This window comes from Eurytemora carolleeae, unplaced genomic scaffold (assembly GCF_000591075.1).
Source record: "Eurytemora carolleeae unplaced genomic scaffold, Eaff_2.0 scaffold1386, whole genome shotgun sequence".
Taxonomy (NCBI): Eukaryota; Metazoa; Arthropoda; class Copepoda; order Calanoida; family Temoridae; genus Eurytemora; species Eurytemora carolleeae.
Window position 1 is genome coordinate 15,661 of NW_019402112.1, and position 13,622 is coordinate 29,282.

At 33.1% G+C, this 13,622-nt stretch overlaps 1 protein-coding gene across 1 annotated transcript; it reads left to right on the top strand.

Moving 5' to 3' along the window:
* The first annotated feature begins 274 nt into the window (after positions 1–274).
* On the top strand, positions 275–13,199 carry LOC111717881 (uncharacterized). Its single transcript, XM_023493342.1, has 12 exons — positions 275–1,014; positions 3,269–3,345; positions 3,674–3,756; positions 4,893–4,956; positions 5,704–5,791; positions 6,215–6,307; positions 6,750–6,833; positions 9,571–9,638; positions 10,709–10,766; positions 11,724–11,795; positions 12,158–12,271; positions 13,149–13,199. Exons 1-12 carry the CDS (start codon positions 925–927, stop codon positions 13,197–13,199), a joined length of 942 nt encoding a protein of 313 aa, XP_023349110.1. The 5' UTR covers positions 275–924.
* Positions 13,200–13,622: the final 423 nt, after the last annotated feature.

Here is a 13,622-nt window from a genome sequence, read left to right on the forward strand (position 1 = left end):
AAATTTTGAATTTTTGACAAAGCTTTCCTTCTTATTCTCAGCATGAATAAACCTGATGAATTAACAGTTTTCTTTAAAAACATGTAAACTAAGGGGTTTTTTCTTGAATACACACAATAGAACACTTTTCAACACAATTCATTCAATTATTTAGAAAAAGAAAAAGTTTACCTAGAAAAGGTTTTCTTCTTCTTTTTTTTAATTATTTTTAGATTTTTCTGTGAAATTAACATTAACCAATTTACTTTTTCGCACAAACTCAAATTGACGAAGCCCAATAACTTTGAAACTTGATGGCGTAAACGTTTGATATTTCAAATATTTTTATCTATATTTCGTGATCGAATCTAAGGTCTGCTATATTGGGATTAGAAAATCCGTTATTGTGGCAAAAACTAAATTCCTTTGCGGATTTTCTATTTTCATTGAAGGATTTCGACTCACATTTTTAGCACGAAACAATTAGCCCCTACCGGGCCAGCGTTTTGGCGTTTATTTTATACAAACATATCAACGCATAACACCGGCCAATGTACCCAGGAAACAAATTTATAGATGATAAAAGCAGAGCCTTTTGTTTTATTTTCTTCCGATCAAACTCTGCAAATGCATCTGCAGTAGAGATGGTTACAATTTCTACAAGTCAAGCAGATTTTTAGTATTTAGAGGTCAGTGAAAATTCCCCCCTCCCTTTATCTTTTCCCCCCCCCCCCCTTCATCTTCTCATCTCTGTTCATTTGCCTCTCTAACTATCAATCTATCTGTATATATTGTCTATCTAATCAGTTTTGCTCTTTTTACAGATATTCCAAGTGTACCAAACCCTGACTTTAAACCATGGTTGCCGCTGACCGAGTGAAAACCAACCAATGAGAGGGCAGGGATCCTGCCGCCAACCAATGAGGATCAAGAATTGGGAGAGAGATGTTAGTCAGCAGAGAGGTGTCAGCACACAGTTGTGTAGATGGGTTTCTGCTGAGCAGAGCTAGCATGGAGAATACAGATCATCAGCAGGTTTAAACCCATACCCTGAGCAGACACAAACCCATCCTACTCAGCACTTTTCCATCCTTGCACTTTCAGTTTAACACAGATAGAGTTAGTTTAGAGATATCTGGGTAGTAGTTAGAGTAGGGAGATGATTTGAGATATCTCTAAATATAGGTTAGAGTAGAGAGATGATTTATACATATCCAAGGAAAGATCAGTGTTGGGTGATGGTTTGTTAATATCTGTGACTAGGAAAGAGAAGCAAGATGGTTTATGGCTATCTAAATGTAGTTTAAAGTAGGAAGATGCCTAAAAGATATCCTTCTTTTTAGGTTAGAGACGGAATATTGTTAATATGTATATCCTTGTAAAGGTTGGAGTAAGATGTCTATGTGTAGGTTAGAGTAGCAAGATGATTAGAGATATCCTTGCATATATATATTAGAGTATGTTAGGAGAGAATTTACAAATATTAGGGTTGAGGTTAAACTAGATGGTTTAAGATATCCTTGTGTGTGTAGAGTATGCTAGTGGAGAATTTACAAATATTAGAGTTGAGGTTAAACTAGATGGTTTAAGATATCCTTGTGTGTCTAGAGTATGTTATGGGAGAATTTACAAATATTAGGATTGAGGTTAAACTAGATGGTTTAGATATCCTTGTGTGTGTAGAGTATGCTAGGAGAGAATTTACAAATATTAGAGTTGAGGTTAAACTAGATGGTTTAAGATATCCTTGTGTGTGTAGAGTATGCTAGGAGAGAATTTACAAATATTAGGGTTGAGGTAAAACTAGATGGTTTAAGATATCCTTGTGTGAGTAGAGTATGCTAGGAGAGAATTTACAAATATTAGGGTTGGTTAGATGGATGGTTTTAAGATATCCTTGTGTGTGTAGAGTATATGATTGTTTGATAGTTCACAGAGATGACACGTAGATGTTAGATTTATATAGTTTAGAGATATCAGGGTAAGGACTAGAGAAGAGACATGGTTTAGAGATATCTGGGTAGAGGTTAGAGCAGAGGGGATGGTTTATAGATATCAAGGTAAGGTTAGAGTAGAAAAAGGTTTAGAGATATGGGTAGATGTTAGAGTAGAGAGATGGTTTAAAGATATCAAGGTAGAGGTTAGAGTAGAAACATGGTTTAGAGATATCAGGGTTGAGGTTAGAGTAGAGAGATGGTTTAGCGATATTAGGGGAGAGATTCGAGTAGGTCGAGAGATGGTTTAGAGATATCAGGGTTTAGGTTAGAGTAGAGAGATGGTTTAGAGATATAAGGGTAGAGGTTAGAGTAGAGGTATGGTTTAGAGATATTAGGGGAGAGATTATAGTAGGTCGAGAGATGGTTTAGAGATATCAGGGTTGAGGTTAGAGTAGAGAGATGGTTTAGAGATATCAGGGTAGAGGTTAGAGTAGAGAGATGGTTTAGAGATATCAGGGTAGAGGTTAGAGTAGAGAGATGGTTTAGAGATATCAGGGTAGAGGTTAGAGTAGAGAGATGGTTTAGAGATATCAGGGTAGAGGTTAGAGTAGAAGCTGGTCTAGAGATATCAGGGTAGAGGTTACATTAGAGAGATGGTTTAGAGATATCAAGGTAGAGGTTAGAGTATAAACATGGTTTAGAGATATCAAGGTAGAGGTTTGAGTATAAACATGGTGTAGAGATATCAAGGTAAAGGTTTGAGTATAAACATGGTTTAGAGATATCAGGGTAGGAGGTTAGAGTAGAGAGATGGTTTAGAGATATCAAGGTAGAGGTTAGAGTTGAAACATGGTTTAAAGATATCAGGGTAGAGGTTAGAGTAGAAGCATGGTATAGAGATATCAGGGTAGAGGTTACAGTATAGAGATGGTTTAGAGATATCAGGGTAGAGGTTAGAGTAGAAACATGGTTTAGAGATATCAGGGTAGAGGTTAGAGTAGAGAGATGGTTTAGAGATATCAAGGTAGAGGTTAGAGTATACACATGGTTTAGAGATATCAGGGTAGAGGTTAGAGTAGAGAGATGGTTCAGAGATATCAGGGTAGAGGTTAGAGTAGAGAGATGGTTTAGAGATATCAGGGTAGAGGTTAGAGTAGAGAGATGGTTTAGAGATATCAGGGTAGAGGTTAGAATAGAGAGATGGTTTAGAGATATCAGGGTAGAGGTTAGAGTAGAGAGATGGTTTAGAGATATCAGGTAGAGGTAAGAGTAGAGAGATGGTTTAGAGATATCAGGGTAGAGGTTAGAATAGATCTGTCACTAAAGCTCAGCGTGATATGGGTTTAATTTAGACTCCGGGATATGAGCACTACATAGAGAGGGATTCAACACCCTTTAATGCCTTAGAGGACGAGGAGGAGAGAGTCAGGAAAATCATTATTCTTTCATTTATCCTTTGAAGGAATTGTCCACTGAGGGTCTGCCACAAACTCATATTGTCTAACCCCTTTATCTTTGCAATCTGATGATGTAAAGCTTTGATATTTCAAACATAGATTATTTGATTTAACAGAATGTATAGTTTGAAACATTTTCGGTCTACGACAATTAAATGGCACAAATTTTTAAATTCATCAATTTTTATATGTTCAAATGGTTTTAAATGGATATATTTATTTGTTAGGAACAAACTAATTGCAACACAAAAAAATGAATTCAAACAAATATTTATATTTGGTATAAATGATTTTGATCAGATATTTTGCAAACGGTCCTCTGCTGGGTCGGGTCAATGCTGTTGTAGGACACAACAACCACTTAGTTCAATACAACGATCTAGGTCAGTTTTATCAACATTTAGTTCAATACAACGATCTAGGTCAGTTTTATCAACATTTAGTTCAATACAACGCTCTAGGTCAGTTTTATCAACATTTAGCTCAATACAACGATCTAGGTCAGTTTTATTAACATTTAGTTCAATGCAACGATCTAGGTCAGATTTATCAACATTTAGTTCAATACAATGATCTAGGTTAGTTTTATCAACATTTAGTTCAATACAACGATCTAGGTCAGTTTATTAACATTTAGTTCAATACAACGATCTAGGTCAGTTTTATCGACATTTAGTTCAATACAATGATCTAGGTCAGTTTTATCAACATTTAGTTCAATACAACGATCTAGGTCAGTTTTATCAACACTTAGTTCAATACAACGATCTAGGTCAGTTTTATCAACATTTAGTTCAATACAATGATCTAGGTCAGTTTTATTAACATTTAAAGGGAATGTTCCCTGAATTGGTAAAGGGGGTATGGTATCATATTTTGATTTGAACAAGTATATATTTACGGGAAAGGAATTGAGTCTTTGCCACAAATTCAATTTTTGTAAAACCTATGCAGCCTTATGATGTAAACCTTTGATATTTCAAATTTACATTTTTTGATAAAATGGCATTCATAGTTCGAAATATAAAGGTCTACGACATGCGGTTGCAACGATATCGAAATTAGAAAATTGAGTTTTTGCCACAAACTCTGATTTTCTAATCTCTATAACTTGGCAACTCTATGTTTGATATTTCAAATGGTCAATTATGTAAGATCAAATAATCTAAGTTTGAGTATGAAAGGTTTACGTCATTAAGTTGCGAAGATAAAGGGATAAGCAAATCAGAGTAAGTGGTAAAGACTCAATTCCTTTATTTCTTAATTTATTTCTAAATTTATCTCTAAAGGGGTTTGTTCGATTCACAACAGTACGTTAAAACATGTGTCCGGGGAAAAATAATCTGAAAAGTGATTGTTTTGAAATCCATGAGTCGCAGTTTTCTACAGAAGAAATAGAGAAGGAAATTGTTAGAATTAAGCACTAGTTTAAAGATAGAAAAACCAGAGAAAAGTTTAAACTTCGTATTTTTTGTATAATATATTTATAAGAAAATATTGCTAAAAAATATTATTTTAGACTATGATGATTCTCAAACACGGGATTGTAAACGTGGGATTTCAATACTTCCTGATTATGATCCGTAAGTAACTTACATTTGTTTTGGGACTGCATTTTATTTATAGGAAACTTTTCTTATTTCGTAATAAATTAAAAATAATAAGTTAAATAATCTTTGGCTTCAACTTTTTTTCTCTTTATTTTCTTTCATTTCTTTTGTTAATCATTTCCTTAAATGTTTTTAGGGATCAGTTAACATCTCGTTATTTAAAATTTCGCCATATTATTTCGCCAACAACAACTCGCCTAAGAAATATATCTCCTAATAACAACAACTCGCCTACATATAAATTTTTAAATTAAATAATTGCAATGTATTGAAATTAAACCATAAAATCCACGAACCAAAAACCAAAAATACGGAAATTCTAACAATGTCGGGAGTACTGCATGCACGCATCTACAACTCAGCGGGGGAAACCATCTTTGGTTGACATGAAAAACTTCTCCTACACTAAATCTAAATCTACTTTTGTATGAGCTGAACAATGTTTTATAATTTTATATAATATTTATAAATATTTACTAATAAACTACTACTTTCTACAAAATAAAATTCATGATTTTTTTTTGTTTTTTTTATATAGAAAGTTGTTGTTTTTATCTCGAAATGTTATATGGCAAGTTGTTATGTGGCGAAATGTTACTTAGGCAAGTTGTTATAGGGCGAAATGTTACTCAGGCGAGTTGTTATATGGAGAAATGTTACTCAGGCGAGTTGTTATATGACGAAATGCTATATGGCGAAATGTTACTGAGCGGTTTTCAGATATAATGGAATTGGAGCTCCCTTTTCTCCTACCGAGCACTCCTTCATGGCGACTACCATGGTCACCTACCAACATATCGAGGCACAGGTAGTTCAGAGTTGATGACAATATCCAACTAAATAATCAAAATAATTTGTTATAATTAATTTAGTAAAATTCACATAATTTCTAACTTTGATGCATCTCTCACAGTTATTAAATATTGAGAACGTTGGTAAACAAACATCATACTTACAATGAATCTTTGTAAGAAAATCATGGGAAAGTGTAAATGGTACAGAGGAATAAAAAAACTGAAAGTCCCGAGAAATAATGTCACTGGGTTTTAGATTCCTGGGAATTTCTTTCCAAAGCCAATTTATTTTTTTAGAATTTTTTTTTACAGTTTCTCTTTTGTTTGCCCTTGGAAATGTAGAATTTAAACCTACAAAAAACTTGTTATAGTGTTGAAATGGGAAATGGATAAAATGTTCACATTTTGGGTAACGATGACACAAATTATTGTTTCAGGGTCGACCCCGCGGCCTGCCCTGGTCAGGCGGACAAAATCATCCGAAGTGGGATGAGAGAGAGGAAATTGAGAGCCGAGGAAAACCTATCAAGGAAACAGATTTTTTAATTCATTTAATAATTAAAAATTGGTTTTTTTTTTCCTTTTTTACATGTTGCCGAAATTGTATCTATCAAATATAAGCTAATAGGAAAACAGTATTCTAATTACCACAAAAAATAGCAGTGCTATAATTGGCTTATTAAAAAACCTTGTCTATCTTGACTAAAGATAACTATCTATGACTTATGAGCCCCATAACTTTGTTTACATTAAAACTGTACTGAATATGTAAGGCGAAAAGAATATACAAACTCATATGAAGAACAAGATCTGTATTCAAAGTTCAGACTACCATATTAAATGATATTTTGGTCTTTATTCAAGCCTTATTCTGTGTAAATAACCCTAGTTGTGTCTTCAGCTTTACAACTATAATTAGAAATTAAAAATGTTATTAAAACAAATAGTTTACAAACAAAATCTGGTAACCAGGAGCAAACAAGTCCTAGTACTATCATACCAGACACTGCCCTAGCACACCTTAGTGTCAAGGAGCTCAACAAACGGGTATGGCAGGTTATACTAGTTTTACAAGGGCAGGTTATACTAGTTTTACAAGGGTAGGTTATACTAGTTTTACAAGGGCAGGTTATATTAGTTTTACAAGGGTAGGTTATACTAGTTTTACAAGGGCAGGTTATACTAGTTTTACAAGGGCAGGTTATACTAGTTTTACAAGGGTAGGTTATACTAGTTTTACAAGGGCAGGTTATATTAGTTTTACAAGGGTAGGTTATACTAGTTTTACAAGGGCAGGTTATACTAGTTTTACATCAAGATATTCTCAACATTCCTATTTGGAAGATGGAGAATTACTTCACAAGTATCAAGTAAGTACAAGGGCAGGTCATACTGGTTTTACAAGGGCAGGTTATACTAGTTTTACAAGCTCAGGTTATACTAGTTTTACAAGGGCAGGTTATAATATTTTTACAAGGGCAGGTTACACTAGTTTTACAAGTTCAGGTTATACTAGTTTTACAAGGGAAGGTTATATTAGTTTTACAAGGGCAGGTTATACTAGTTTTACAAGGGCAGGTTATAATAGTTTTACAAGGGCAGGTTATACTAGTTTTACAAGCTCAGGTTATACTAGTTTTACAAGGGGCAGGTTATACTAGTTTTACAAGGGAAGGTTATATTAGTTTTACAAGGGCAGGTTATACTAGTTTTACAAGGGCAGGTTTTAATAGTTTTACAAGGGAAGGTTATACTAGTTTTACAAGGGAATACTAGTTTTACAAGGGAATACTAGTCTTTCAAGGGCAGGTTTTACTAGTTTTACAAGGGAATACTAGATTTACATGGGCAGTAGAGATCCAAATCTCAATTGAAATTTTTTTTTAGCACACAAGCTCAAGTGGTTCCATGCACATATAAGTTCTTCTAATCAAATTTTTAGATGTCTAGGTTGCCATTAACAGCTACATGTTAAAATTGAAATATTGCTAAATAAATATACCTTTTTACACTGTAAATGTGTGTTCGCCAGAAAACTGTTTTCAAATTAGGCCTAATAATATCTACCTAATTCACCTTAGTTATACACTAACTACCTAATTGACCCCTTATATATGAACTTTCTACCTGATTGACCCCTATCTATGAACAATTTATCAGATTGACCCCCTAGATATGTATTATGTAATGCTTCCTGATTGACCCCTATATATGAACAATTTATCAGATTGACCCCCTAGATATGCAGTGCTTCCTGATTGACCCCTATCTATGAACAATTTATCAGATTGACCCCCTAGATATGTAATGCTTCCTGATAGACCCCTATATATGAACAATTTTTCAGATTGACCCCCTAGATATGTACTGCTTCCTGATTGAACCCCTAGATATGAACTGATTTCTGATCTACCTCCTAGCTCTGAACTATGTACCTGATTGACCCACTAGCTCTGAACTATCTACCCGATTTACCCCCTAGCTCTGAACTATGTACCTGATTTACCCCCTAGCTCTGAACTATGTACCTGATTTACCCCCTAGCTCTGAACTATCTACCTGATTTACCCACTAGCTCTGAACTAATCTAATCTAATCTAATCTAATAATTTATTTTTCCGTTGAAAATATGACAGGTTGTGCATAAAAATTACATATTTATATGATTTCTATTAATCATCAACGGAAGGAGAGCAGCCATAGCAGAGCTGTTTTCAGGTTGGTCTCCTGGCAGTTTACCGTGGTATCAATTAGAACTGAATTGATGTGATACGTCGTGGGACTGGGTTTGGAGAAGACGGAGGAACAGGGTCAGATTTGCTCAATTAACATGTTATAAATTTGGTTCTTGATTTGAGACAGTAGGCAGAAAACAGAAACAGAGGCGCCTGGAACTATTGCATTCCTAATTTTTTTGCGTTGCAAAAAAAATTAGCAAAAGTTTAAGGTCCACCCATTAACAATACCTTTTCCAAAAAAAAGCAATGCCAGAGCACTGATTTTTATAAGAAGGATTTAAAAAATGCAAATTGCTTGAATTAAAAATCCATTGTCATAGAAAAAAAAATTATGTGTATGCAGTTAAAAAATGACGATTAACTAGAGCATGACCTACCTGATTGACCCACTAGCTCTGAACTATGTACCTGATTTACCCACTAGCTCTGAACTATCTACCTGTTTGACCACCTAGCTATAAACTGCTATACCTGATTGATCCCATAGCTATGAATTGATTCCTGGTTGACCCCCCTAGCTATAGCTATGAACTGCTACCTGGTTGACCTCCTGGTTACAAACTATCTACTTGATTGACCTCCTTGTTACAAACTATCTACTTGATTGACCTCCAAGCTCAGATCTTTACCTGGTTGACCCTTTTCTATTAACTGTTACCTTAATTACCCCCTGAAATATCTGAAATATATACATGATTGACCTTCTTGCTATAAATTACTACCTGATTAACCACTTAACTATATCCTTAATTTAGTTACCAATACTGGATATTATTGTATATTATCTCGAGTTTCTATAATCCTTAATTTAGTTACCAATACTGGATATTATTATATATTATTTTGAGTTTCTATATCCTTAATTTAGTTACAAATACTGGATATTATTATATATTATCTTGAGTTTCTATATCCTTAATTTAGTTACCAATACTGGATATTATTATATATTATCTTGAGTTTCTATATCCTTAATTTAGTTACCAATACTTGATATTATTATATATTATCTTGAGTTTCTATAATCCTTAATATCGTAACCCTGCACTACCTAGGTACAGAACCTTGGAAGAGAGGAGGTGATTGCTCTCAAACAACGGAGAAGGACGCTTAAAAACAGAGGGTAAGATATTTTTTACTTAAAGGGACTGTATGCCAAATTCAAGTGACCCTACAAGCAATTTGCAAAGACTGGAATACCCGACAGAGTACAGACCCTTTAAAAGAACTGCCAAAGAATTCTAAACTCGACTTTTCTAACACAATTCACACCAGATCCCATGCGAGACATTGTAAAGATACAAGAGATTGTTCCCATATTTCAAAATATTCACAATTAGAGATGGCCGCGTTCGGCTTTTGTCATTTACTTTCGGTCATCGATGTGAACGATCCATTTCGTTTTTTTTTGATCATCAAAATTATACCGTCTATTTTCCATCAATTTTGTTCGTTCAGTGAAATCTTTTTTTTCAGTAAAATCATTCGTCCAGTAAAATCGTTTGTTCAATAAAATTGTTTAAACAGTAAAAGTACACTCGTTTTATCTAAAGTTTGTTAGAAAAATCATTTGGAAAAGGCGTTCGTTCAGTAAAAATAACGATAGTTTTTTAGTTCGTTCAAACGATTTTTTATTTCTCTGAAAGATTCAATTCGTTCGTCCATTTTTCTTTTTTTCCCTAAACGTTCGTTCTCAAAAATTTCGTTGCTAGACAAAAACGATGCACAAAACAAAACCGAACATTTTTATCTGTACTGTACTGTACTGTACTGTACTTTACTGTACTGTACTGTACTGTACTGTACTGTACTGTACTGTACTGTACTGTCATGTAATGTACTGTACTGTATTGTACTGTACTGTACTGTACTGTACTGTACTGTACTGTACTGTACTGTACTGTACTGTACTGTACTGTACTGTACTGTACTGTACTGTACTGTACTGTACTGTACTGTACTGTACTGTACTGTACTGTACTGTACTGTATAAACAAAAATCCATAAAATTAACTACAAAAGAGATAGACAAGTTTCTCAATGAAATTTTACGTCTGAAAGTTCTGGAAATTCCGGCTTTCAGGGACATTTTTCAGTGGTAGAATAGGCTTACTAATTTCAAATGTTGGGTAACTAAATTTAGTTGGTGTCGTTTTTTAGTTTTTATAAAATAAGCATGGATAATTATTTTAGATATGCCGTCCAGTGCAGGTTAAGAAGGCAGCAGCATAAAGATAATCTGGAAATGCAGGTTCGTAATTTTACACATTTAATACGTTGAATTAGGATATCAATAATTGATACATAAAAACTCGTTTCAACCTTCAAACCAACCAAATGTCTACGAAATATCTTTAAAAATCCAAAACTGTAAATGAATTTTATTAGTTTTTTTTTTCGATTGCAGCCAATCTTCCTTCCTTCACAACTGAAAACACGTTGACAATTGTGTAACTTATCGTCGAAGTAACTATTTTAACAATTGTTGAACAATCCACTTTATGCCAAGTTGTTTTCTATAGGTGTTTTCTCTGAGAAATTACGAACAATTCCTTTAATATCAAGCTGTTTTCTTAAAGAAATTGTGAACAATTGCTTTAATATCAAGGTGTTTTCTCCGAGAAATTGTGAACAATTCCTTTAATATCAAGGTGTTTTCTCTTAGAAATTGTGAACAATTCCTTTAATATCATGGTGTTTTCTCTTAGAAATTACAAACAATTTCTTTAATATTAAGGTGTTATCTCTGAGAAATTGTGAACAATTCCTTTAATATCATGGTGTTTTCTCTTAGAAATTACAAACAATTTCTTTAATATTAAGGTGTTATCTCTGAGAAATTGTGAACAATTCCTTTAATATCAAAGTGTTTTTTAAAGAAATTGTGAACAATTGCTTTAATATTAAGGTGTTTTCTCCGAGAAATTGTGAACAATTGCTTTAATATTAAGGTGTTTTCTCCGAGAAATTGTGAACAATTGCTTTAATATTAAGGTGTTTTCTCCGAGAAATTGTGAACAATTGCTTTAATATTAAGGTGTTTTCTCCGAGAAATTGTGAACAATTGCTTTAATATTAAGGTGTTTTCTCCGAGAAATTGTGAACAATTGCTTTAATATTAAGGTGTTTTCTCTTAGAAATTACAAACAATTTCTTTAATATTAAGGTCTTTTCTCTGATTAATTTAAACATTCTCTTTAATTTTCAGGTGCAAAGTCTGTCTGAAAGACTGAATGAGGCAGAGCGTGAAATGAATTATTATAAAAATTGGTATGAGAAAGTAAGTAAATGTTTCGTTAAAACAAACATATTTTTAAAATACTAGACTTTTAGGGCGCTTCGCGCATCTTCTATTTAAACTTTTAACTGTGGCTTTATCTGTGAGCATTTTCTCTTTGTACAGTATAAAACAAAAACAAAAGAGTTTGCGGATTTCATAATATTTTTTCGCGCATTTTCAAAATTTTACAAAAATAAAAAACTTACAAATACAAATTTTGAAAACAAACAAACAAACTGAAACCCAGACAAGCTATATTTATATATCGATTTTAAAAATTGTCTTTTGCATCGTTGTGGATTACAATAAACACCAAACTTTTTTTAATTTTTATATTTTTTATTTTAAAAATATATTTTTAGAATTTTTTTAAGTGTCGTTGCCGACTGCATACTAACCCTCTGCCATTGAACCTAGAGATGATCAATAATAATCATGAGTTTGATTATAAAAGACAAGATTTAAAACAAGGACAGGTTAGTTTGGGTTTATAAATGTTAAGTATAATATTTTTCCTTAGTTTATTTTCTATTGTCTATTTTCAAGCTTAGAAAACAAGACTTGCCTGCAGTTTTCCATGATTTTACTAAGTCACTGATTTTAGAGTTTTAAAGCCAAGCTATGAACATTTCCGTGGCCCTACCGAATACCCAAATAAACAATTTGAGGCAAATCGGTGCAGGGGTTTACGAGTATTGTCATCCATACAAACATACAGACCACCCAATCTCAGATTACAACATATTATAAATATAGATAATAATGCTTTATTGGTTCTCTTTATTTACTTATCACTGTACAGTGTTCAGTGTTCATTCATCTATTTATTTAGAATTCTTATTCGCCTTTAATGGGCCAACCAATCAAAACAACCAACTCGGTTAGGCGGGTCCAAACCATATAGAAAATTGTGATTTTTTTTGTATTATCTCGTGCTTTGTAGTTGAATAAAAATATGAAATATGAAAAATATTAAATACCCATAATCTAGTAGGTGTTATGTGGGACCCAAAAACTATTTAATTTATACACAATTACAGATGTAACAATTAAATAATTAAGTATTTTTACAATATTAAGGAGTAAAAAGAGAAAAGTTAAAGTAAAAATATTAAAATGTCAACTAAATATTCTCCGTCTACAAGAATGAGTTCAGACTAAAAAAATGTGCTTGGCTCCTATTGCAAATTTGATTACTGTTTCTAATTAGCAAATGTGCAGACCTTGCAAAATGAATTAAATTGTTAAACTGGTATATATCACATTCATTAGACACCAGGGAGTCATCTGTTATTTCAAATATTTCTTATTTAAAAATTCAAATATTAAAATTATTTATTTTCTAATTTACAGGACGAGTTCCGGCGGGGATACGACAACGGTGGCGGGATTCCGTCNATTTAAAGATATAAATTTAAGGGATAAGATTTATTTAAGTACATATATATAAGTAGAATCCCTGAACGGTACTGTAGAAGTACTTTTACTAATACCGTTGCTTTTATACAGATATTCGTCTTTTATACTAGCTTGGGAACACAGCGTTGCCCAGGGTACTCATAATTACTCCAGCCGTTTACCCGCACTTGGTCGATTTTTCAGGGAAAATAAATTTCGTATAACAGTCGACCCACTCAACTCAGACAAACAAACAATCAAACAAACAGAAAAAGAGAGATTACAACTTTTTATATATTTATACATATATAGATAAGTATATATATCCACCTAAACACATTTCAGAGTCAAAACGTACATCCAAAACACAATTCAGAGTCAAAACATACATCCTAAACACAATTCAGAGTCAAAACATACATCCTAAAC